Source organism: Clarias gariepinus, chromosome 27 (assembly GCF_024256425.1).
Source record: "Clarias gariepinus isolate MV-2021 ecotype Netherlands chromosome 27, CGAR_prim_01v2, whole genome shotgun sequence".
Taxonomy (NCBI): Eukaryota; Metazoa; Chordata; class Actinopteri; order Siluriformes; family Clariidae; genus Clarias; species Clarias gariepinus.
Genome location: NC_071126.1, coordinates 18,483,704 through 18,511,371, shown reverse-complemented (window position 1 = coordinate 18,511,371; position 27,668 = coordinate 18,483,704). Strand labels below are relative to the sequence as shown.

Here is a 27,668-nt window from a genome sequence, read left to right as displayed (position 1 = left end):
CTCTCACTCTCTCTTTTAGGAGGAGAGAAAGGAAGGAGGGATAAAGAGGTATAGAGAGAGAGAGAGAGAGCAGTGATACAGAGACAGTCAGGAGTTCAGAGACAGGAGAGATGATGCAGGGACATCATCAGTGATCACGCTGATTAAGATTCATCTGAAAACAGGTGCAGGATTATTATTTTTCCTTTTATATTCTGTTTTAAGAATCAGATCTGTAATATCTTAACTGTTTGTGTTGGGTGAATGTTGTTGTCTGTCTGTTTATTAGAAAACAAGAACAATTTTGAAATAAAACACAAAAAACAATCTGCACTTTAAGGTCTAAAATTGAATTGAAGTCTAATATATTTAGTGCAAAACATCAGACGCTGTGTGTGTGTGTGTGTGTGTGTGTGTGTGTGTGAAGGAGGAGCTCGGCCGGAAGTGAGAGAGGAGGGAGTGAGTGAGCGAGTGAGTGAGAAAGAGGGAGGTTAAGAAGGAAAAAAAAGAAAAAAAAAACTCAGACCGTATTGCTCTAAAAGTCATGCCAGTTGTCTTCTCTATGTGTGTGCGTCCATGTGCGTGTTTCCACGGCGATGTCTGGAGAACAGACTCGTACTGAAGCTCTGGCCGGTGCCAAGCAGCGACGCAGGAGCGAGCTAGAAGGCTATTCGGCTTCTCTGGCTTCCCTCAAGCTCTCGCCCATGTACCCGGAGGAGGAGCAGCAAGCAACAGGGGGCATGTCCTCCACCGCACACTACCTAGACGGGACGTTCGACTACGCCAGCAACCCCCCGAACCCGTCAGTGGACTACTACTCGGCGGCCCCGGATCTTCAGGTGGCCCCGGAGCCTCAGGAGGAAAACCTGCAGCCCCTGGGCGCTAACGGCTCCGCCAGCCCCATGGTGTTCGTCTCTTCGAGCCCGCAGCTCTCGCCGTTCCTCAGCCATCCTCCCGCGGGACAGCACGTGGCTCAGCAGGTCCCGTACTACCTGGAACCATCAGGAACCCCCGTCTACAGGTCAGACTGGCTTTGGGGGAAACTTTATAGTCGTCGCATTCCGAACCTGGTCCTAAATAGTACACTTTATATGAGTGAAGGGTTCGAACGGAGGAAAAAACACTCCAGTTTTAACGTCACAAACTTCTTTTAGTGTGTCTTTTTTTTTTTAAAAAAACAGTAATAAATGAAACAGGCTTCTGATTTGTAGGATTTTTCTCTTTTAAAAATAGAAATAAATAGTATAAAAAGTATTTATGAAAAGTGAGGATCTGGTTATTTATGAATATTTATGCACTGATTTTAGCTTGCAGTATCGATCATGATGTTCCTTGAGCGTTCCTTCTTTCCCTGAAGCACGTGTCCAAAGGAAGGACACACTGATGGATCTGATCTAGGTTAGCCTGCCAGTTCAGCTCGAGTGCACGCTGTCACTAAAGCAGGAAAGGTGGTCATACCGAACGCTCCAGATACCCAGAATTCCTTCATTCACACATACACAAGGTTCTGCTTTTCACACAAGGTGAATTGAAGTTTGTCAAAAAATGATTTGTATTAACATTAGAGGATTTTCACAACAGTGGTTCGTATTTTTCCTTCTTATATTAACCTGGAACTGACTTGCACTCTCATGTCACATGTATACACACACTTTCTTCTAGTTCCCCTGTGATCATTCTGCGGTAGGAGTTTAAGAGGTTAGTGCTAACTCGGTGCTTCAGTAAGACCTTGGACTGCTGAGTTCAAATCCCAGCACTGCTCAGATTTATAAAGGAGAGAGGTGTACTAATGTTATAGTGGGTGAGCTGTCTGCCAAATGCCATAAACGTAAACGGTGTAGAGTAAAATACATCCGAAAAAACAATCATAATACGAAATTCTATGATTTTAGTGATTTTTTTTTGTTGCTGATACACTTACATTTCAAGCATGTTTTTTTTTTTTTTTTAATGAAGCCTGATTTCAGTTAGCTAGAATTACGTACTGTTCCCTAATGCATAATATCAATCATATTACTCTCATCGCAGTTAGTAAATGATCTGATTCGGCGCAGTATCATCCGGAGTTCACGAGTTCGGTTCCCGGGTGATGCTGTAACCTCTCGCAGCCGGAGGTCTAGAGAGAGCTGATTGGTCGAGTTCTCTCAGAGGGGTGGGATGAGAGGTACTTTGTGCTCCCACATTAATCACGGCTCTACAGCCAATCAGGGGCATCTGTGAGCTCGCACACGCGGAAGGAGCGGATAGCGTTGTCCTCCGAGTGTGTTACTCCGCCCCTAACGGTGCGTGAGCAAGCAGTTTGAAAAGATGCGGTCGACTGGCGTCACACGGTTCGGAGGAAACATGTGATTGTCTCCGGCCCTCCTGACTCAATAGTAGTAGTAGGCTTAATGTGGAGCCCCCTAGTGACGGGGAGGAATTGGACACGACTAAATTAGGGAAAAAATCAGGGAAAAAAGACCTCCCCTTAAAAAAAATGACTTAAAAAAAACTTATCTATGCATTCAAATATTTAAATATCCAAAATAAGTTTTTTTTTGTAGTATTGTTATTGTTATATTTATTACTTCTAACTAAGATATAAAGTGAGATATAGATTTAGAGCAGTATTTAAATATGTTTACCTAGCATAAGTATGCATCGTTGACGGTTAAAGAGTTCGTAGAAATAGTTAGATGGTTAAAGCTAAAGGTCAACTATAAGTACTTTTTTAGTCGTCAGTCAAACACACTTCCTGATCAGTATTGGAGAAAGTGAAAATAAAAACTAATCCCAGTAAAAATATTCACTTTATCTTTTCTAATTAATATCTATTGGTGCAGGTGTTTGTTTACCTTGAGACAGTAGCGCATTAATAGATTATTATAAAGTAGATTATTCAATCCGGCACATAACTGTTCATAACATCGCTTTTACTCAACATTTAGATTTCAATTATGGTGCAAGTTGCCACCTAGTTGCATAGAAGTATAACATTGTCCAAGATGTCCTAGTATACTGAAGCATTAAGACTGTCCTTCACTGGGGATAAGAGGCCTGATTGAAACATCTGAAATTAATAATTAACAGGTTTCGACAAATACTTTTGTCCATATAGTGTAGCCTAGCTGGCTCTCTAGCAAAAGTTTGAAATTGTTAATTAAGAAACACCGACATGAAAAAACAAAATGGCACAGCAAAAGACTTTTTCTGTCCGTCAGACTTTTTCTGTCCATCCAAACATCATGGCCATCGGTGCAGAGACAAAGTTAAGCGAAAAAAAGTTCTCAGGTACCGTCATCACACCCGGAGTCGGTCATTATTATCAGATAATGCTAGCAAAGCACAGTGAAGTAAGTTTCTTGTTCCCACGGTGCGAGGTTTAATCAGCGTGGCTACGTGAGTTCTGGTTATGTTATGGAAAGGATTAAATTTTATCTCTTTAAAAAAGATTCAAGTCAGCTGCTTAAAATATAAGGTCTAGGACCCAAAGCCTCCTAAAGATTTACAGAGCCCTGCTACACATTCTACTTAAAAAATATATATATATATATAATAATTATTAAAATCTCCCACTTGGTTGTTGCTTGGTATTCATTTTACTTTAGGTATTTAAAAAATAGCTTCGGGCTGTACAGCTAAATAATATTTACTAATTTTAGAGACTTACAGTGAAATAATGTTAATATTAACCTGACTATTAAGACTATGTCTGTTTGCCAAAACATGGTATCGGTGCTAAAAAGTGTCTCGCCTATGGGTGAAAAAGTGCATTTTCAGATAGGATCATATAACATTATCTTACGATCCGTTTTTTTGGGGTTTTTTTGTAAATATACATACACATTTTTAGTTTTATGAGATGAAAAGAAACACATTTGTTAAATACAGTTTTATGCCCTTTTATGTTTTAGTGTCCGGAACTTTTTAAAATTCAATTCTTCTAACGGTCTTAACTGTTATTCAGATGAAATTTGGCCGATTTAGATTTCACATGAAAAGACATAAACCTGAAAAAGTGTGTTATTCAAAAATGCTAAATTGTTAAGATATTGCGGCATGAATTTGACGTGGTTACGGACACTACAGATTTTTTTCCACTATAGAGGTTTTTACCAAAAAATAAGAAACAATTTTTACACCTCATAGAAAATGCCCATGCCCATGCCCCAACAATTTGTGGGGCACATATAAAATCATCTCTCCAATACGGCTGAAGTTAGCAACTTGACATTTTTTAGGTAGGCGAGATTGGTCACGTCCATGGTGCATAAACTTTAGAAGGAGCCTCTTTGGCAAACACATTTTTCTGTATTATATGTATAACATAAAAAAATTAAATCAGCACCCATACTATGTTTTGGCTGTATGTCAGCAGTGTGTGTGTGTGTGTGTGTGTGTGTGTGTGTATGTGTGTGTGTATTTAGTTATGTTTAGACCCTCATCACCTTTTGTTCCCCTTTTCTCTTATTAATCATGTATTTAATCAGCGGCAGTGCGAGGTTTCATAATTAATGACAAACCTTTGTGCAGTCTTTTATAGAAGGCTGACTCATTTCTGTTCCTCTCCCTAGTTTGAGGCTTAACATTTTAACCTTCTAACCTTTCACTCTCTCATCTAACACACCTATTTCTGCTGGTTTCCCTCAACTGTGCTTCAAAAATACTTTTAAAAAACCTGCTTTAGTGATGTTTTTCTCACTCTGGTGGACATCCTGTGAGGGTGAGGAGCTCAGACGCAGCCCGGTGTGCTTTTAAACCTTGAGAAAAGAACAATATGTGAGAATAACATATTAGGAGTATGTGTGTGTTTGTGTGTCTGTTTGTGTGTGTGTGTGTGTGTGTGTGTGTGTGTGCTGGGATTATCACTTCCTGTCTGAGCAGAGAGAGGAGATGTCCTACGATAAGCACGCTTACTAGGAATTCTGAGGATTTGATTTGACGTAGACACTGCATGTTATTTCATTGTAGCTTGTATAAAAAGTATTTCAGTAAAAAAAAAAATCAGTTCAGTGTTCATCACAATTCTTTGATCTGACAATTCATGTATCACCACACTGACTCGAAAATTATTATGATTTTTTAATACATTTTTAAAGGGATTATTTTTGCACTTAAAGTACATTGCTTTATAATCCTACAGGGGGCGTTATGCACAAGATGAAATCTGAAGAGTAATCATGATATTTATAAAACCGCAATACTTAAAAAATCAACAATAGTTTAAATTAACAAATTGGATCGTCATATAGATATCATGATCATATTGTATCGGGTGATCCTTGGTGATTCCCATCCCTTGTGGTTTACATTGTTTTTTTATTTCATCAGGCACATTGGTATATGCATTTTTTTCTTGTTTTTATCTTCGTCACTGGTATTGGTTTATTTCTATTTATTTTTTATTTTTTAATTACATTTTTAGGATGTAACTTTTATCTATAAAGTACATTTATATGCATAAATTATTTTTATATTAAAAATCTGAATGCTTTTTAATTTTTTATTAATAAATCAGTTTAATTAGTCAATTAGTGGAATGATAATTTTCTTTTATTTATTTGTTTGTTTTTAATGTGTCTTAACCATAAAATTGTTCTTACATAAATTTAGTAGTTTGTGTAAAGCAAAGCTTAATTGCCTTATTCTTTTAACATTTTTTTTTTTTTTTTAGTTTTTGCATAATTTTTATTTGGATTTGTTTTTTATTTTCCCATATCATTTAGAATTAAAAAGTAAAGATTGTTAAAGTTCCTCTTTAATGATCTGGGTTTGATACGCGATGGTGGTCCAGCCCGGGACGGATCTCAGAATTCTGTGTAAAAAGCAAATATTTACTTAGACCAGAAGTGAAGGTTAAAGGTGAACTGGATCCCGTGTGACCCTGGTGCAGTCTTCTGTGCAGTCACGTGTTTTGTCTCGCAGAAGATCCGCACATCACAGTTTTCTGCTTTCTGCATTTTATCTTGAACGAGACATGTAGAAATGATACAGCAGGCAAGAAAGCATTCCTGTCCACACAGCTTTATAGAATGTTTATACAATATACAATAATAGATAATATCCTCAGCTGGCCATTTTATTAGGAACAGCCATAGCTCTGCACAATTATTATTGATCAGAAGGTCAGGCTCAGGCACCTCCAAAGGGCCACTGTAGAGGCCTTGAGCAAAGCATCTTAATTTCTTAATCATAATGGAAGAAGAAAAAGAATGTCTTAAAGTGGTCTTTCTATGTCTTAAAGTGTTCTCAAACTGGTTCCATCAAACGAAACAATGACTCCAGTAACCAGATCTAAAACCTCCCTGAAGCTGGCAAATCTGCAGAAAAACGAACGTTCCCAACACTCCCAATCCAAAAGAACTCGTGAAGAATCATTGCTCTGAAAGCCAAAAGTTCCTAATAAATTGCCTACATGAATAAATTTTTCCACACATAGGAAACAAACTGAACAAAAAAAGCATGCTGAATTTAGGCTAGCTCTGATGATTCATGCATAAACCATTCCCATGATAACACCCGCTTGGCTCCAGTGGAGTAAAACTAATTGACTATACAGGCACGAAACAGTGACCTTTAGTTTTTGTTGTTTTTTTCTTTCAGCACAACTGGATTCTTATTTATAATAATAATAATAATAATAATAATAGCTGTAAGCAGGATGAAATTAAGACAATATTTCCTTTGGTTCACTGGTGGAACTGTGATTTGTGTCTGTATATTTTTCATCTTCTTGAGGCCGATGTTTTTATGAGCACTTTTAATAAAACAAGCGTAAATGGACCCGACACTTACTGCTGACCTTAATCCCACTTACCGAGTTCAAGATCAATATTCTTAGACACTTTCTGACTCGTGCCATTCCATGCCAAATCAAACACTTTCTAGGAAAGTTCCCCTGACGCCATCACCATCTCTGTTTCTGATGCAAATAAATCGATGAAATGATGCTTTTTAGTTTCAGTTATCCTGACTGAATTCTCTCAATATTTTAGAATGTGGAGTAATGAGCTTCTAATCGTCCCATTTTGATTCGGTGGCAGATCCTATCTCACGGGATTGACCTTAGGCCTACAGTATGCCAGTTGATCTTTTAGCACATAAAGTCCTGGTCATTGTTATACTCAAGAGAAAAAGTTTGTATCTCCTACAGTATCTGGGTAAAAATAGGTTACTTTTATTTAATGATGTACTTTGGATTTTAAAAAGCTTGAAATGTACTCTTACTCTTACCAACCCAAAACCTTCGGACAATTACAATCAAAATATACAGTAGCTTGTCACAAATTTTGATATTTAACGTATAATTTTTACTGTATGTTATTAGAGAATATGTTTTACATTTCTTTGTCCTGGGGTATGCTAACTTATGCAATGCAACCACGGGGGGGCGCAATCCAGTGTCTTCTTGTGCCAGTCCCAAGTCTGGATAAATGCAGAGGGTTGTGTCAGGAAGGGCATCCGACGTAAAACATTTGCCAAATCAATGATGCGAATCAAGAATATAATTCCCATACCGGATCGGTCGTGGCCCGGGTTAACAACGACCGCCACTGGTGCTGTTGACCTACAGGGTGCTGGTGGAAATTGGGCTACTGTTGGTCGAAGAAGGAGAGGAGGAAGGCGTGTTCTTAAGCAGAGAGAGAAGAGGAAAGGCAAGAGTTTAGGAGTGATAGTGGGGACTTTGAATGTTGGGACCATGACAGGGAAGGGAAGAGAGTTAGTTGATATGATGCAAAGAAGAAAGGTGGATATACTGTGTGTACAGGAGACCAGGTGGAAAGGTAGCAAGGCTAGAAGCTTAGGATCAGGGTTCAAATTGTTTTACCATGGTGTGGATAGGAAAAGAAATGGAGTAGGAGTTATACTAAAAGAGGAGTTTGTAAGGAATGTTCTAGAGGTGAAGAGAGTATCAGATAGGGTGATGAGTCTGAAGCTGGAAATTGAAGGGATAATGTTCAATGTTGTTAGTGGTTATGCCCCACAGGTAGGATGTGAGTTAAAAGAGAAGGAGAAATTCTGGAGTGAGTTAGATGAAGTGATGCAGAGCATCCCCAGAGGGGAGAGAGTGGTGATTGGTGCAGACTTCAATGGACATGTTGGGGAAGGGAACAGAGGTGATGAAAATGTGATGGGCAGGTTTGGTCTTCAGGACAGGAATGTAGAAGGACAGATGGTGGTGGACTTTGCAAAGAGGATGGAAATGGCAGTAGTAAATACTTTCTTCCAGAAGAGGCAGGAACATAGGGTGACATATAAGAGTGGAGGCAGAAGCACTCAGGTCGACTACATCTTGTGTCGACGTTGTAACCTGAAAGAGATCAGTGACTGCAAAGTGTTGGTAGGGGAGAGTGTAGCCAGACAACACAGAATGGTGGTGTGCAAAATAACCCTGGTGGTGAGGAAGGCGAAGAGGACAAAGGCAGAGCAGAGGACAAAGTGGTGGAAGCTGAGAAAGGAAGAATGTTGTGCAGTCTTTAGGGAGGAGTTGAGACAGGCTATGGGTGGTCAGGAGGTGCTTTCAGTTGACTGGACAACTACAGCCAATGTGATCAGGGAGACAGGTAGGAGGGTACTTGGTGTATCATCAGGTAAGGGGAAAGTGGACAAGGAGACTTGGTGGTGGAATGAGGAAGTTCAGGAGTGTATACAGGGAAAGAGGCTAGCTAAGAAGAAGTGGGACACTGAGAGGACTGAAGAGAGTAGACAGGAGTACAGGGAGATGCAGAGTAAGGTGAAGGTAGAGGTGGCAAAGGCCAAACAAAAAGCATATGAGGACTTGTATGCTAGGCTAGACAGTAAGGAGGGAGAGGGGGATCTGTACAGGTTGGCAAGGCAGAGAGATAGAGATGGGAAGGATGTGCAGCAGGTTAGAGTGATTAAAGATAGAGATGGAAATGTACTGACAGATGCCAGGAGGGTGATGGGAAGATGGAAGGAGTACTTTAAGGAGTTGATGAATGAGGAAAACGAAAGAGAACAAAGAGTAGAAGAGGTGACTGTTGTGGAACAGGAAGTAGCAAATATTGGTAGAAGTGAGGTGAGAAGGGCGTTGAAGAGGATGAAGAGTGGAAAGGCTGTTGGTCCTGATGACATACCTGTGGAGGTATGGAAGTGCTTAGGAGAGGTGGCAGTAGAGTTTTTGACAAGTTTGTTTAACAAGATCTTGGAGAGTGAGAGGATTCCAGAGGAATGGAGGAGAAGTGTATTGGTGCCAATTTTTAAGAACAAGGGAGATGTGCAAAGCTGTGGCAATTATAGAGGTATAAAGCTAATGAGCCAGACAATGAAGCTGTGGGAAAGAGTAGTGGGAGCTAGGTTAAGGGCAGAGGTGAGCATTTGTGAGCAGCAATATGGTTTTATGCCTAGAAAGAGTACATCAGATGCAGTATTTGCTTTGAGGATGCTGGCGGAGAAGTACAGAGAAGGTAACAGGGAGTTGCATTGTGTCTTTTTAGATTTAGAGAAAGCGTATGACAGGGTGCCAAGAGAGGAGCTGTGGTATTGTATGAGGAAGTCTGGAGTGGCAGAGAAGTATGTTAGAGTGGTGCAGGACATGTATGAGAGCTGTAAGACAGTGGTAAGATGTGCTGTAGGTGTGACAGAAGAGTTTAAGGTGGAGGTGGGTCTGCATCAAGGATCAGCTCTAAGCCCCTTTTTGTTTGCTCTGGTGATGGACAGGATGACAGATGAGGTAAGACAGGAGTCCCCATGGACTATGATGTTTGCAGATGACATTGTGCTCTGTAGCGAGAGCAGGGAACAGGTGGAGGAAAATTTGGAGAGGTGGAGGTATGCTCTGGAAAGCAGAGGAATGAAGGTTAGCCGCAGCAAGACGGAATACATGTGTGTAAATGAGAGTGACCCAGGAGGATCGGTGAGGCTACAGGGAGCAGAGGTAAAGAAGGTGCAGGATTTTAAGTACTTGGGGTCAACGGTCCAGAGCAACGGGGAGTGTGGAAAGGAGGTGAAGAGGCGGGTACAGGCAGGTTGGAATGGGTGGAGAAAAGTGTCAGGTGTGTTGTGCGATAAAAGAGTATCAGCGAGAATGAAAGGAAAGGTGTACAGGACAGTGGTGAGACCAGCGATGCTCTACGGCTTAGAGACAGTGGCGCTGAAGAAAAGACAGGAGGCAGAGTTGGAGGTAGCAGAGCTAAAGATGTTGAGGTTCTCTTTGGGAGTGACAAGGATGGATAGGATTAAGAATGAGTTTATCAGAGGGACAACCCACGTTAGATGTTTTGGAGATAAAGTCAGAGAGGCCAGATTGAGGTGGTTTGGACATGTTCAGAGGAGAGATTGTGAATATATCGGTAGAAGGATGCTGAGGTTGGAACTGCCAGGCAGGAGGTCTAGAGGAAGACCAAAGAGGAGATTTATGGATGCAGTGAGAGAGGACATGAAGTTAGTTGGTGTGAGAGAAGAGGATGCAGAGGATAGGGTTAGATGGAGGCAGATGATTCGCTGTGGCGACCCCTGAAAGGGAACAGCCGAAAGACAAAGAAGAAGATGCTAACTTATGCACCTTTACAGCTGACACGTTGCACATTTTAAAGTACACATTTATTTCAGTATAAATGTTATCTAACTGATTATTTTGCTGCAGCATAGAATAAATAGTTTATATTGATTAGGTTATTTTACCTACTTTTATATACTTTTATTTAAATGTAATCCTTTAGTCATATTTATGAATTACCTATAAATCATTAATTATTAACTCTATTAACTCTGTAGTAATTATTTTGCCTTTGTTTGTTTCCTTAACCGCAGGTCCAGTGTTTTAGCTAGTGCAGGATCACGTGTGGAGCTGTGCAGCGCCACCAGCAGGCAGGACGTGTACACTGCAGTGGGGGCCTCGAGACCGTCGGGAGCTTCGGGGACCTCAGGAGCGATCGGGATGGTGAAGGAGATCCGCTACTGCGCGGTGTGCAGCGACTACGCCTCGGGGTACCACTACGGCGTCTGGTCCTGCGAGGGCTGCAAGGCATTCTTCAAACGTAGTATACAAGGTAGTCTCATAACTTACACTGTCACAGAAATCACACATATGGAGCTGATTTCTGAAAAATATTTTAAGTTACTGTTAAGCCACACAGTGACCTATAAACCCGTACACCTTAAAAAGCATCTAACTTAAAGTATGAACCAGTGAGAAACATGTGCAGATGATGACAGATGATCAGGCCGGTGATTAGTGTACGGCTGATGCTGAGTGGTTGGAACAGACAAGAGGGGAAATGGGGTCGCTGCTGAGGTTGTAACATAAACAACTAATTTTTTTATTATATTTTATTTAATTAAATTTTTCAGCCTTTCAGAGTAAAATATTTTTTTTAATTAGGGGGATCAAAACTTTTGTACAGTAGTGTATATTAATGTCGATAGTGATGAATCACTATTCAAAACCTACTTTGTACTTAATCTCTTCATGTCTAAATTTACAGATTTTCACCTCTATAATGAATCTATATAATAAAAATATACTACAAAGTGCTTGGGTTGTATGTCATAAGTAATAATAATAATAATAATAATACACTTGCTCATAATTAATAAACAAAATAGACCAAGTAAAACTGTATGATTTAAAAAATCTAAGCATAGAGATTTACTATCACATCAGGTAACTTTTGTAAGTTTGTACTGTAGTTATTAAAAACAGCATTAAAATCAATTTTATAGCATGACATCAACCAGCCCTAGATTAAAGATTTGATTTTCATTTAACATCAATTTAACATTCTAATTTGATTAACCCTTTATAGAGCACTCAGTGAAATACTTTAAATTCAACATTTAAAAAATTATTAATTAATAATTCTTTACCTGTCTAGGGTAATATTTTTTCCATATATATATATATATATATATATATAAAAGAGTAGATATCAAATAAGCGCTGCTTAGAAACACGGTTTTAGATTAATTTACTTTATAAGCTCAAACTATGAAATGTATAGTTATTTTTACATAAAAAATTTTACATTTTACACATTTTTTCCATTAAAAAAATGAAGATATTTATTTAGCATTATTGAACATTTATTTAGTGTTTATGAAAGCAGTGTTTGGTTTCAGTCATTGGCTTTGTAATTAAATGTGGCTAAAAATGTAGCTTAAAGTATTTTTTTTTATCTATTATTTAATCCAGATTGGAACTTTTGGATAATTGCTTTAGTGTAAAAGGAATAAAACATTTAATGATGTGCCACTATGGATAAATAAGCAACCAGTAGCTTAACCTCTTCACACCATTGTTGATTTGATTATTTTTCTATAGCAGTTTGTTACTGGTGTTTTAGTCTTTATTTCTGACTTCTTTTAATGGAACAGCTCGAAAATAATGCTCAAGAAGCTACAGATTTTAATATTTTCTATAGTAAGAGCGGTTAAGTTTCCTGTAAGAGATATATATTTAACATTTATAAAAAAGAGTCTCTATTGTTAACACGCTTGTAATGCATGTTTAACAGCACTTTATTTATATGTACCAGTCTTGGTAAGACGCTCTTATCCAGAAGGACTAAGTAGTCCCTATCAAAAAATATAGGTGAAGGTCTAAGAATACCACTGAACAAAAACCCTGTTACAGGGAAGTTAGTACAACATACAGAAAAGGAAAGCCAAGACAAGGGATATTTTAGTACTTTTTCTTATATAGGAAATTACTTGGGCCAGAAAAGTTTACACTTTCTTGGTGACATAATAATCCTGTCCTCTCTAATCCAACAGTTCCTCTCTAATCCAACAGATGGTGCACTCTTTTACACATTGACAGGCAGCACAGCATCCTACGCAACATTATAGTTACGACAGTATATGTTAATATATTAATTACCAAATATGATAAACAAATAAGAATTTGTCATATCAATAATAAACTAATCAGGTTTGTGGTGTTAATCCTACAGGTGGTGCACTCTAAAGTATTCACACATTGACAGGCAGCACAGCATCCTATGTGGGAGGAGCAATTATTTATAAAGTTTGATTAAAATTGTAACAAAATCTAGAACAAAGTTTTAACATTAGATCGGGATAGTTCTAAAATTGTGATTCGCTATAAAAATAATATCGGCACCTGGGTATCGTGATGATATCGTATTGGCCGGACCCTGGTGATTCCCATCCCTAGTGGAAAGCGAATGCTCTTTATAACTGCCTCGGATCGCTTTAAAGGTTTTTTTCTTTTTTCTTTTCCTTTCTCCTTTTTTTTCTTAATTGTACATGGCGCAAATTAGGGAAAAAAACAAGAAGAAAATTAACTTTTGGTTTGGAATGCTTGTTTGTGTTTGGACGAGCCTCCTGTCAGTCATTTTATAGACAATCTACAAATTTTTGGAATTTCTTTCTAGATCAATAACGTATTCACATATCTCTCTAGATGTTCATAACTATCCCAGAGCTTTGTGAATAAGGACAGGAATCATTCGCACGTCATCCTAATTGGGAGAGAAAGACTAATCCTTCCTAATGCACCTTTAATATCCTGTGAGCACTGTGTAACGTTTATAAGAGGTGATAATCAACAATGTAAGATTTGCACTTTCTTTCTGATTGAGTTGTCATATTCCTGCTTTCTTCAAAGGTTTGAATTGTAAAATTGCAACATCTTGTGCTTGATTATAAGTTTGTTTCGCTGCTCTTGTATCCTTCTCCTCAGGTCACAACGATTACGTGTGTCCGGCCACCAATCAGTGCACCATCGACAGGAACCGCAGGAAGAGCTGTCAAGCGTGTCGCCTACGCAAATGCTACGAAGTGGGCATGATGAAAGGAGGTGTGTATTCCCATACACTCCCATACACACTGAGGGTTGTGTTAAGTTTTGCAGGAGTTTTTTCTTTTTTCGGGATTAACGCATGTGGTTTGGTGTAACCATAACTTGTCCTGGTGAAATGTGTGTTTCAGCCAATATTAGGTGAATACTTAAGATAAGGGGTGTTCAAGTCAAAGCGGGACTTTTGATTGGCAGTACGATCGTGGCTCGGGTGTACTGAGAAAACTTTCTACCTTAATGGTGTCAAAGCACTAGTGAAACACTGGGATTAGTGTATCAGGGGATTATATAGAGAAGGAAAGGGAGTTTTTAACTCTCATAACTGTGTTCTGTTATTCTGTACAGTCAAAAGTCCCGGTATGACTTGACATAAATAGGAATAGAATTGGATTCATTATCTCATGCATAAAAAGTTGCGTTTTGCCCACACGTTAATGCAACAGTATACAGTTCACTATTTCCGGCTTCTACAGTTTATCTAGGTAAAAGATGAGGCCAGTATCACTCTCGCTGATATCTAATCAGACTGACGTGTTTACACAGACAGAGTGTCAGGGTCAGGGAAGACGTTCGCAATTAATGCCAACAACAGCCATACTGCTATGTCCCGGTTAATGATTCACGTAATCAGATTCAGGGGAACGAAAAAAGAAAAGAAGTGGCACGTTGAGGTCAGCTTGAACTAGTTAATTCATGCGGTTCTTCAGAATGAATTGTGTGTTTTATCAGATTCTGTGTCACACCTGAGCTGTAATTTGATTTGTTGAGCTCATTACCTCCATCTGGTAAAAAGCCTGAATCAGAGTGCTGGAGCATGAAGCTTCGGCAGTCGTGTTACTCAGGAATTAGTACTGTTAGGATTGTTGGGGAAACTGCAGATTGTAGGATATTACTGTGACAAAATAAGACAGCCGATGCGATTCTTGTATTATCCAGTAATTATACACATATATGTGTGTATGTATAAAAACCCACCAGAACCCACCGGTCAGCCATCACAGCATTTAACGCTGTACCCCTTCACTCAGTAACGAACAGTGCATCTTTATACTGGGAACCTATTGGGTCACCAATTCATTTAAGCGATGTCGGAGTGAATTTCCTGTCGTACCCTCAAAGAGAGATATTCGGAGCATGGTACAGAAACTGGAAAGGACAGGATCGTTGATCCCTTCTTATGGTGGAGGCCGTCCAAAAATGTCGACCCATCTAAGAATACGTTGTAAAGTGGTGGTAAAGTCTATTTTTATTACCAGGATTTTGTGTGGTGTAGCCTTCAATTCATGTCTATGACTATTTTTGATAATGAAAGGTCCCTCTGATATATAGCAGAGAAAAAGAGACAAGTCCTAACCTCATGGCAGGGACAACCAGAACAGTTGTTGTTGGTCTTTCAGCTGCTCCCAACAAGGGGTCACCACAATGGAATACCCAGTCCGCACTACAACTTGGCACAGGTTTTACGCCGGATGCCCTTCCTGACGCAACCCTTCCATTTTATCCGGGGTTGGGACCGGCACTGCATCCAGTGGCTGGGGGGTTTGGACACTGGCTGGGAAACGAACCCGGGCCTTCCGCATGGCAGGCGAAACACCTCCCACTGAGCCACCAGTGCCCCAGACAACCAGAACAGTATAAAACTAATTTCAGAGCCATAATTTTGGTGGTTTGCTGGTCTTGATTGGATTTCCCAACAAAACCAAAGGAAACATAAGTGAGCTATGATAAAGTCTGTGTTTGTTTGATAAAATCCGCTCTTTTAGAAATGTCAGTTGGCAGGCCAATTGTGTAACCTTTACATGTAATTATTTGTTTATTTATTTATTTTCCACTTTTTATGGGTCACAGGTAGAGAATATTGTTTCTGATGCAAGTGTAGTGATTTTACCAAATCGTAAATATCGTAATTTAAACAAGTAGACAAACAGAATTGTAGTTAATGTACAGAGCTATCGAGATTTAAAAAGTGAAAACTTGCTTAGGGGAGATTTCGTAACACCCGAGCGTGTTTTAAGTATTGCCCAGGTGTTGTGGCTCGTATTAATGAAACGGTGTGTTCCTCTGCAGGTTATCGTAAGGAGCGCGGCGGTCGAGCGATGAAGCACAGCAGGAGACACGGCGGCCTGAAGGAGCGAGAGCGAGGTTATAACGAAGCCCAAAGCGGATCTGATGCGAGAGAGGCGCCTCCACAGGACGGCCGGAGCACCTCCGGGATCGGGAGTGCGGTAGCAGGCGTGGTCTGCATGGCCCCGGAGCAAGTCTTGCTGCTGCTTTTGAGGGCGGAGCCGCCCACCCTGTCCTCGCGCCAGAAACTCAGCCGGCCCTACAGCGAGCTCACCATCATGAGCCTGCTCACCAACATGGCCGACAGGGAGCTGGTTCACATGATCGCCTGGGCCAAGAAAGTGCCGGGTGAGGGAGAGAAACACTACGGGTGTTTTTAAAAAGGACCGCCATAATTCTCAGAGTCTTATATTTATGAAAATGGAGCTTAAGTTACATTTTACCAGCCAATCAGGAACGTTGTAATATAGCATCTACTTTTGTTTTCTTGTTTAATAATAATGAACATGTCAATTACGCAAAATATAGTAAGTGCAGTACCTACACTAGTCATTCATAAAAAATCTTTTAGCTCTCTACTAAAGTTAGCCTAGTAAGTAGCTAGCTAAAGCTTAGCTAATGTTAATTGTTTAATATTAAGTAGGTGATGTAGCTGGTGGCTTAGCAGTCAGCACCGCCTTCCGGGTGTCGAGTGTGTTTCCTCTGGTACTCGGGTTTCCCCCCGGAGGTCCTACCATGCTTATAAATGGGAATAAATACAATGGTCCCCACTAGCCTCGTCGGTCCCTAGATGGACTACAGAGGTTCCTAGATGGATGGATGGATGGATTCAGATTCACATTCAGACTGCTTTATTGTGATTGTTCAAGTACAACGAAATTGAGGCACAAAAACGGTACTAATACAATTGTAATAAATAGGAAAAATGGGGGGGGGGGGGGGCGGGGACACATACACATGGGTCATTCTAGAATTGCGAGTACCTTTCAAATAGAAAAAGAAGACAAAAAATAGTATTTTCTTTTTATGTTAAACTTTTTTATTTTCATAGAACACACTTCAAATTTAATATTTTCAATATTTGCTGATCTTAAACTTGTAAGATTTTTAGAAATTATTCTGAAAATCAAAGTACGAACAGAAAAATCTGTCGACCACTAACAGAGTTGACAATAACAGAGTTGACATTTTCCACCATTTTGTGCTTTAGCTCAAGATGCTAACCTCAAACTAGATACCACATGACATGTATAAAACAGAAATTTATGTATTTTCATCATATTATTGTTTTTAAAAAAGTGAATGAGAGATTCACTAAAATATCACAATAACAGATTTGACAAATAATTAATCTACTATTGGTGTATCCTACACATTTTGTACAAATTAATGAGAGGGGAATAATGACATACCTCAGTGCCTTCCAGATTTTCCCGCCAGAGGAAGTGACATCACTTGGAGCAAGTCACATGCTTTTTTTTATTAGTGCTTTAAAGATTGTTGTGCCTTTTTATAACAGAGTTAACAGAGTTGACCAGAACGTAGGGACAGACACAAAATGTATTTTTTAATTACTAAAATTACAAATAATACAGAAAAAGAATGTTTTATGCAACTGTTTACATGAATTAGTAGAGTAAACACACAAAAAAGATTAAAATTAGACGTAATTATTTCATGATAATTGAAGCTGAATGTATGATTCAGGAGGCATAGACAGTCAAAAATAGGTATAGAGGAAGTCTTTAATTTAAAATTTTCATGACAAAATGTTCCTAAATACACATATAAACATTATTTTTAGTGATAGCTTGATATAATTTTCGTAATTTTTCAAAACTCTTTCAATAAACTTTTTGTTTTTGAAAAATAATAAAAGGTTTATCTCGGAGACGCAAAAGGTACCCGCAATTCTAGAATGACCCACATACTCAGACGTACATAGTGCCACATATGCTTGTAAACATAGATGATTATCATTGCAATTATCTGAAACATAAGTAATGATAGTTATTGCACCTATTTTAGACTGGCATTGATGTAGCTAGTTAACTATTATGTTGATGTCGTGGGCAAGAATACTTATTTCACCCTGCTAATTTTTTGCTAACATAATCCCCTTCTTGCTAAGCTAACCCCCCCTCCTCCCCCATCTCCTTTAGATAAACAAAAACATAAATGTCAAGGCCATTGTTACAACAATTGCTATTGTTGGCTAATACATGACCGAGCTAGCTTGCTAGCTAGTTAGCCTTCGCGTTTCTTTCTTTCTTGCTAGTTTTTTTTATAGATTAAATTTACTCCAAATTTATGGCAAAGCCATGCTAATTTACCTAGCTAGCCTTTTAACCCCGAGGTGGAAAAACAATAATTAGCTTACATAGCTTCTTCAGTTCACCACACTGTGTGTAGTGAGCTATGTTAATACAATTTAGAAAAAAAAATCTAATCATGAAAAGTTTCTGTAGAAAAATGAAATATGTACAAATAGTTTTTGTTTACATTGGTTGGAGTTTTTTCCTGTCACAGGAAGGTGAATGCTAACCGAACTGCTGTGTGTTCATGAATTAGCAACACATGCAGGAGTGACTAGCGCTGCTCTGGTCATCTTTTTTTGCTTGTGATCTCCCAAATGAACAACTAAAAACATTTATTGATCTGTTACCGAAAGTGTACGTGGCTTTTCGTTTTAAGCCAGACGGATCATGGTGTTTCGGACGTATCCTTGGTGACAGCCTTGCGTGCTTGCGTAACCATAGCAGCACTGTCGAAAAGGCAGGTGCTCGAGCGTCAGATGACGAGGACACACACACACACACACACACACACACACAAAAGCAATAAGAAAAATTGATGTGATTACTGTCATCAGTGTTCCTGCACATTTGACTCGACCTCTGACTGAGGCCTTAACCCTCCCCTTCCCTCCACACACACACACACACACACACACAGAATATGAAGTGCCAAACTTTACTAAATGTCAGGCAAACACACTGCAAGTCAGAGATAGCATGTTAGATGAACCGTTGACATTTTTTTTGCTTTAAGCACTTTAAGTGTAACTCACTTCTCATTTGTTTTTTCTTTCCTTTAGAAAAATCTGTAATAAAAAAAAAAGGGAAAAAAAGATTTTTTTTTTTCAAATGTATTTTATTCACACCTAACAACTTTATTACTCCTGTGTAACCGGTGTATGAAACACACGCACACACACACACACACACACACACTGCAGACCTGGACTAACCTGTGTGTTTTTTTTTCTGCGTCCCCGCAGGTTTCCAGGACCTCTCTCTGCATGACCAGGTGCAGCTGTTAGAAAGCTCCTGGCTGGAGATTTTGATGATTGGTCTCATCTGGAGGTCCATTCACTCACCTGGGAAGCTCATCTTCGCACAGGACCTCATCCTCGACAGGTAACAATGTGGCCTATATGGACTGCTGTCTCTCTTTCTTTCTCTCTCAAAAAATACAACAACTTGCATTTAGGGTGTTAATGCTTTGGTTTGTTCTTCTGGTGGAACCATTAAGGGTTCGATAGATGGATAACCATGAATGGATGAATAAATAGATGGAAGGATGGATAGTTAGCCCTGTGTATACAGGAAACGGGATAGATGGATGATTGATCGAGAATCGTAGGTGTACAGTATGTATATGTGTATATGGACAGCTGGATGGAAGGATAACCCTGGGTGTGTGTGTGTGTGTAGGGTTTTAAATTACTTACATTTTACAGAGTTGAACGATACTATAATATTGATTCAAGCACCACAATTCAACAAGGGAACAAGTTCAGCCAACAGAAGAACAAAGAATAAAGGCAGAAAAAGGATGTTGCTTTTGTCGCTCTATCCTGATTTAAAAACGAGGCTGCTAAAAGTACAAATGACAAAACTGAAGGAGTGCGCCCTCCTTTAAAGGGCAAATAAATTAATATTTAAGCTGCAGAGAAACATTATGCAAAACAGACATTTTTTTTTTTTAAATCAGGTTAATTCTTAATGGAAGTAAATAGTTTAATGCCTAATTGTTAACTTCTATAGCGTGTGATTATGTCTGTATATATGGATGGATCAATTAATAATAACCCTGGGTGTGTGTATAGATTTTTGTATATATGTGTGGATGGATAACCTAAGGTGCAAAACTAATTAACAAAACTGAAAACAAAATAACAAAACCCAAAACAAAATAACAAATTTAAAACCAAATTAACAAAACGGAAAACAAAATAACTAATATCTGACTGGCCGAGAAGTGCAATACAAATTAACAAAACGGAAAACAAATTAACAAATTAAAAAAAAAAAAATAAATAGATTAATTTGTTTTGCAGTTCTCGGCCAGTCCGATACAAACCGGAAGAGTTTGCGAATGAAATGTTTACCGCTGATTGGACGAGACATCTGTCACTCAAGACATACAGTACAGGAAGTACTGTAGTAGCGGTAGATTTGTGTGTGTATGAATGTGCAAACATTATTGTGGTTTCAAATATGGCGTACTTATGGTGGCCCTGAAGTCAGTTTTGTTAATTTGTTTTGCACTTCACGGCCATCATAGTTTAAAGTGAAGCAGAACACACAAGAGACAAAGATAAAGAAACAAGTTCCTACTTCCTGTATATCTTAAGTGACAGATGTCTCGTCCAATTAGCGGTAAGCATTCGCAAACTATACCTACCTTTTCCGGTTTGTATCTGACTGGCCGAGAAGTGCAATACAAATTAACAAAACGGAAAACAAATTAACAAATCCAAAAACAAAATGACAAAAACAAAAACAAAACACCCTGAAAAATTTGTTATTTTGTTTTCCGTTTTGTTACTTTGGTTTAGAATTTATTTTGTTTTGGGTTTTGTTATTTTGTTTTGGGTTTTGTTATTTTGTTTTCAGTTTTGCTAATTTGTTTTGCACTTCACGGCCACCGTAATAACCCTGGGCGTGTGTATTTATGAATAGAGGAATGGACTAATTAGTAACCATCTATGTATTTATGTATGTATGTTAAATAGATAGATAGATAAGTTTTCATCATGATAATGTGTCGATAGGTGGCTGTATGCATGGATACTTTTATATCTAAGTGTGTGTGTAGTTTGTCGGTTGTCCTCACTGGTCACATTGTGATTTCATTGTGAGATTAAGACAGAAATGAATCTCTCCCTGGAAGATCTGGGTTGGTACTGAAGGTGCAGAGTGTTATTGCATCATAAAACATAAGAGCCAATCAGGTATCAGTATAAAACCATAAATCTACATATTCATAAATAAATCCGGGAACATTGTAATCACTTTTGTAAATCTTGCTTTTTTTTTCCTTAAAAAAAATGTCACATCAAGAGATTTGTGACGGTCATAGGATTACAATTTTGGACGACTTTCTGAAAAAAATTTATGCCGCGGTTTATACAGATAAAGATTGTACACGGCTTTAAGCCATTAGTTCAGGCCTTTCTTACTAATCTTAATAAAAAGGACAAAATCCTATCCAAAATACAATAAAAAGAAATGACATCTGTGCAGTTAGAATTTCCCTTCAGTATTTCCATTTTCGCCTGCCTCTCGACACGGCACTCATCCATCTGCTGCTCAGGGACCTGGTTAATGTCACTGTGCTCTGCCGGCTTTTTCTATTTTTCTATTTCCTGCTCATTGTCGTGTTGATGATGCAGAGGTCCCGCTGTGTGCCGAGCATCTCGAAGGAAAGTCGTATCGTATAAAATAGGTCTAAATTATGATTAATGAATAAAAAAATATAAAAAAAAAATGTTCGGGCTACGAGAAAACCCAAGAATGCTATTAGGGAGAGAACGCCCAGGTGCTCTTGAAAAGGCCATGTCACAGGTATATGTGATTAACCAGGATGTGGTAGTGGTGAGGGCCGGCGTCATCACTGACTGGGGACGAGGCAATCTGATTAAAAACAGTCAGGGAGAGATGAAGAAGCTAGACAGAACAGTAGAGAGAGAGAGAGAGAGAGAGAGGTGGCATGGCATTGAAGGCAGAAGAGAACAGAAGCAGGGGGTTTAAGAGTGTGGGAGTTGCAGAGATAACCTTTAATACTCTCTACAGGTACAACGTGTGCTCTCCTGCTGAAAGTAAACATGTACTCGGCAGCGCCCAGGCCACGTCTTTTTATCCGAGAAACAGAGAGAGAACACGTGACAGCGAGACACGCTGAGGCAGATTACTATAGCCAGTTACATCACAGCGCACGCACAACCTCCCGATTGGTCAGAAGGTGTTGATTAGTTTTGTTTTTTTTTTATAACTGAAGGTAATCAGCAGCTACAAATCATAGGTTTATATATAAATATATAACTATTAACTGATAAAATAGACTTCTTGATGTGGACTGAACTGTTGTGGAATTAGAGGAATAAAACATTTCGAGACATGCTGCTGTAGAAAAATAATCAACTCCAGGATTTTAAAGTGTTTTCCAATAGCAGGATGTTATTTTAAATGGAACGATGTGTGTTCTGTCCATTTAGAGTCACATTTTCCCCTTCGTTCTAGAAATCAGATCTTGTCATATTACAAAGAAAACCAGAAAAATGTAAACTCATCCCTCCTAAAGATGTTGTCAGAAGGCGTGGACGCTGGAGTAACGATATGTAATGATTCGGTATAATTAACATCCTTGTAAATGAGTTGTTACTATGGAAACAATGGCAACAATAGAACATTAATAATATACCTGCGAACAAGGGGTAACCTGCGGTTCTGAAAATGAGTCCAAAGCGTTTTAAAAAGCTAGCCGAAAATGTGAAGTTCCTCAAATGACCACTAGGGGTTGGCTTCGAAAGCTAGTCAATCAGTATGTGGGTGAATTGTTATGTAATTCATTAAGCCATAAATTTACATTTGATTATAGGCATGGCCAATGACAATACAACACTTGCTAACCACCTTACTGGTACAGTAGTTTAACATTCCACAAGAAACATAGAAGACGACACGTCGTTTCATTTAAGTTAAATAAAGGCTTAACTTAACTGTCACATATACATTACAGCACAGTGAAATTCCTTTTTTCGCATATCCAAGCGTAACTGGGGTCAGAGCGCAGGGTCAGCCATGATACGGCGCCCCTGGAGCAGTTAGGGTTAAGGACCTTGCTCAAGGCCCAACAGTGGTATCCTGGTGGAGCTGGGGATCGAACCACCAATCTTCCGATCAGTAACTCAGTGCCTTAGCCCTCTGAGCCACCACTGCCCCATGGAAATTAAGGTAAGTCGGTGTGTTCCAATCAACAGGCAGTCGCTGTTTATTCTGCCCATTAGCCCTTTTATAGTATACCTGGAGTTAAGGAGGGGGTAGCTCCTGCCAAGATGCCGATAACCAGAGCATCCACAGTTAAGCTTCAAAACTGCTCTTAAGAAAACAGGATGGTTTGTTCAGTTAATGCCTGTCATGTGTGGCTGCACTACTGTCAGACCAACTTCTTCTGACCAATCATATTCAAGCTTGCAGTATGCCTATGCCAGAATATTCCTTTAAAGACATAGGGTCCTTTGTGGGGGCATTGGTGGCTCAGGAGTAGGCTTCTCGCCTACCACGTGGAGGGAACGGGTTCGATTCCCAGGGCATCTGGCGTAAAAACCTGTGCCGAAGTTGTTGTAGAGATTGGATGGTCTGCTCTTGACGGGAGCAGCTGAAAGGAAAGACCAACAACAACAACTAGGGACCTAAGTGCAACAGTGTTTAAAGGTTTAGGAGATTTTGAATGTGATCTAATAAGAGTACAAAGTTATTTTACTGTAACACCAGCGTTGTTTAAATACCTCTGGACTTAAAAAAGTCTTAAAGTACCATATTTGTGTGTGTGCTATGTTAAAACCCCGCCTCTTGCCTCGTAGGACCGAAGGAGAGTGTGTGGAGGGCATGGCTGAGATTTTTGATATGCTCCTGGCCACCGTGGCTCGTTTCCGCGCCCTCAAGCTCAAGTCCGAGGAGTTTGTGTGTCTCAAAGCCATCATACTGCTCAACTCTAGTGAGTACTTCTGCAAAATTTAAACAGCAACAAAAAAAGCCTGGAGAGGCGAGAGAAAGAGTTGTATTTCTAGAGTTGTTCTCTGGTCGTATTTTAAAAACAATCTTCTTTTTAATCTTTGCTTATATGCTGTCACCTTCTAATCAGACTGTTGCTTCAGCTCTGGCGCTTTGATAAAAACATTGTGTGTCGATCAGGTGCGTTTTCTTTTTACTCCTCCCCCGTCGAGCCCCTGAGGGACGGCTTCATGGTGCAGTGCATGATGGATAACATCACTGACGCTCTCGTACACTACATCAGCCAGTCAGGAATCCCGGTTCAGCTCCAGTCCCGGCGTCAGGCCCAGCTCCTGCTTTTGCTCTCGCACATCAGACACATGAGGTAAAGTATACCGAAGAGTACGCAGAGGTACGAGATACGATTAACATGCTGTATTTTCAATCCTGTGTTTGTATCTCTGTATTTCTTGTGAAGCTATAAAGGGATGGAGCACCTGTACAACATGAAGTGCAAAAACAAAGTGCCTCTGTACGATCTGCTGCTGGAGATGCTGGATGCGCATAGGCTCCGCCCCCTGGGCAAAGTCTCAAAGAGCTGGGCTGATAGGGTCTCAAATATGCCTGTTACATCCACCTTAACCCAAACCGCTACAACCACCACCACTACCACCACCAATCAGCAAAGCAGCGCCCCGCCGTGTCCCGCAGACTTACCGTCCAACCCGCCGTGTACTAACCAAAGCCCAAGCCCATGAAAACAACCTCTGTAACGCGAGAGAATTTAAACGCTAAATACTCTTGCTGGTTGGTGTTACAGTTAGAGTGCGAATCAATCCAAAGTGTCCTAAATTATGATTTTATTAACTTAAGGATTCTTTCCTTTCAACTTTATTTATGGATTGGATGGAATGGATTGGTAATTTTCCCATGATGCTTTGACAGGCGTTTTTTTTTTCTTTTTTTTTTTCGTCAGACCCAAAATTTAACCCCAATTATGCCACACCAAAGTTCTCTGGGGAGGAAATTTGCCCCCAGCTGCTCCCATTAGAACTTGAAAATTATCCGCATTCTGGCTGTAGAATTTGTATTAATTCACTTTTAGAAAAGGCAAATCCATAAATTTTTTGACATAATCTAGTTTGATTTTACAATACACTTTGTCCATCTGTCAAAATGTTTAAGGTTGAGCTGCGAGCTATGAATGCACCGCGGTCTTCACTTCTTCATCAGAAGTGAATCTTCATCCTCGTAGTTCTGCTTTCAAGGGATCAAACATGTGAAAGTCAGATGCAGCGAGATCAGGGCCTGTTTTTACAAAGCTTCTTAGAATTCTCTCAGAGAGCTCCTATCTTAGCTTAAAAAGTCCTAGCTGGGAGTCCTAAACTAAAAGTGATTTAGGAAACTTCTCAGAGCAACTCTAAGTAAGGAAAGTACAAAACCCTTTATCTTAGTAAGGGGGTGCGGTTGACTCCGATGCGATGATGTAGCAATTCAAGGACTGAGATTGGTTGATAAAAAATAACCTCTGACCTCTGTAACGGTCTTAAAATGTGCTCTGTGACAGCCGGAGGCACAGAGAGAGCTGATTGGCCGAGCTCTCTCAGGGGGGAGGGATGAGAGGTATTTGCACTCCCACATTAATCACGGCTCTACAGCCAATCAGGGGCGTCTGTGAGCTTGCGCACGTGGAAGGAACGGTGCGTGAGCTAACAGTTCGAAAAGATGCGGTCGGCTGACGTCACGCGGTTCGGAGGAAACACGGGATAGTCTTCGCCCTCCCGACTGAGTGGTAGTAGTAGCCTTAATGTGGGAGCCCCCTTAGTGACGCGGAGGAATTGGCTACGACTAAATTGGGGAGAAAATTGCCCCCCCAAAAAAAAAAAGTGCTCTGTGAAAATAGAATATATGTTGCGATTCTCTTAGTATCATGATTTTATAATGATCCCGATTTCCTGATTTTATTTCTAAATTCTTGGCAAATCATTTGCTCCTATTACACACTCACGCTGCCTAAATTACACTCACCTAAGGGATTATTAGGAACACTATACTAATACGGTGTTTGACCCCCTTTCGCCTTCAGAACTGCCTTAATTCTACGTGGCGTTGATTCAACAAGGTGCTCAAAGCATTTTTTTTTAGAAATGTTGGCCCATATTGATAGGATAGCATCTTGCAGTTGATGGAGATTTGTGGGATGCACATCCAGGGTACGAAGCTCCCGTTCCACCACATCCCAAAGATGCTCTATTGGGTTGAGATCTGGTGACTGTGGGAGCCATTTTAGTACAGTGAACTCATTGTCATGTTCAAGAAACCAATTTGAAATGATTCGAGCTTTGTTTCATGGTGCATTATCCTGCTGGAAGTAGCCATCAGAGGATGGGTACATGGTGGTCATAAAGGGATGGACATGGTCAGAAACAATGCTCCAGTAGCCCGTGGCATTTAAACGATGCCCAATTAGCACTAAGGGGCCTAAAGTGTGCCAAGAAAACATCCCCCACACCATTACACCACCACCACCAGCCTGCACAGTGGTAACAAGGCATGATGGATCCATGTTCTCATTCTGTTTAAGCCAAATTCTGACTCTACCATTTGAATGTCTCAACAGAAATCGAGACTCATCAGACCAGGCAACATTTCTCCAGTCTTCAACTGTGCAATTTTGGTGATCTCGTGCAAATTGTAACCTCTTTTTCCCATTTGTAGTGGAGATGAGTGGTACCCGATGGGGTCTTCTGCTGTTGTAGCCCATCCGCCTCAAGGTTGTGCGTGTTGTGGCTTCACAAATGCTTTGCTGCATACCTCAGTTGTAATGAGTGGTTATTTCAGTCAAAGTTGCTCTTCTATCAGCTTGAATCAGTCGGCCCATTCTCCTCTCACCTCTAGCATCAACAAGGCGTTTTCGCCCACAGGACTGCCGCATACTGGATGTTTTTCCCTTTTCACACCATTCTTTGTAAACCCTAGAAATGGTTGTGCGTAAAAATCCCAGTAACTGAGCAGATTGTGAAATACTCAGACCGACCCGTCTGGCACCAACAACCATGCCACGCTCAAAATTGCTTAAATCACCTTTCTTTCCCATTCTGACATTCAGTCTGGAGTTCAGTCTTGACCAGCACACCCCTAAATGCATTGAAATGTGATCGGTTGATTAGATAATTGCATTAATGAGAAATTAAACAGGTGTTCCTAATAATCCTTTAGGTGAGTGTATGTGAATAGTTCACAGTGCGCCACCTGTAGGATTATAGAGGAACTGCAACATTTTACCACCTGAAATGACACACTGTGAGTCGAGCTCTAGTTTTCTTGAGTGGAAGCATCAGAGCCATCAAATGTAATATGTGTAAAGATGTCGATTAAGCTAATTTTACCTTATCAAATGATAAAATATTATACGATGTAACATAAATGCAGTTTAAACGATAAAAAAGACTTGTATGTTGATCTGTAAATGAGACGATGGAAAGCTGTGAAATAAATCTGATTAAATCTGATCTAATGGTATGTCGCTGCATTAACTCCTAGTTGTAACGATTAATTATGGGTCAATGAGACTTTAATTAACAATAAGGCTTCCACAATCATTTTTTTCTCAACTTCTAAAATAGCACTTAATCCATTACATCTTTTTTTTTTTTTTTTTTACCTTGATAGAGACGTTCTATTTTATTGTGAGGTGTTGGATTTCAAAAAAGATGCCAGTAGCTTCTTACTAGAAGAAAATCATAAATAATAAGCCAGTATATAGACTGTGTGTGTGTAAAATAAATGCTTTTATACAGTACTGTAAAAAAAAACACTAATCATCCTCATTTAAAAATATAACAGATTTTGGCTGATGTTTA

The 27,668-nt window shown here is 39.6% G+C and overlaps 1 protein-coding gene across 1 annotated transcript; it reads left to right on the top strand.

Moving 5' to 3' along the window:
* The first annotated feature begins 467 nt into the window (after positions 1-467).
* On the top strand, positions 468-27,317 carry esr1 (estrogen receptor 1). The gene is given in 9 exon segments (XM_053488769.1): positions 468-1,000; positions 10,732-10,970; positions 13,625-13,741; positions 15,809-16,153; positions 19,086-19,224; positions 23,676-23,809; positions 24,007-24,190; positions 24,284-24,441; positions 24,444-27,317. Coding segments are annotated over 9 exon segments (1,842 nt in total). The 5' UTR covers positions 468-575; the 3' UTR covers positions 24,545-27,317.
* The last annotated feature ends 351 nt before the right edge of the window (positions 27,318-27,668 follow it).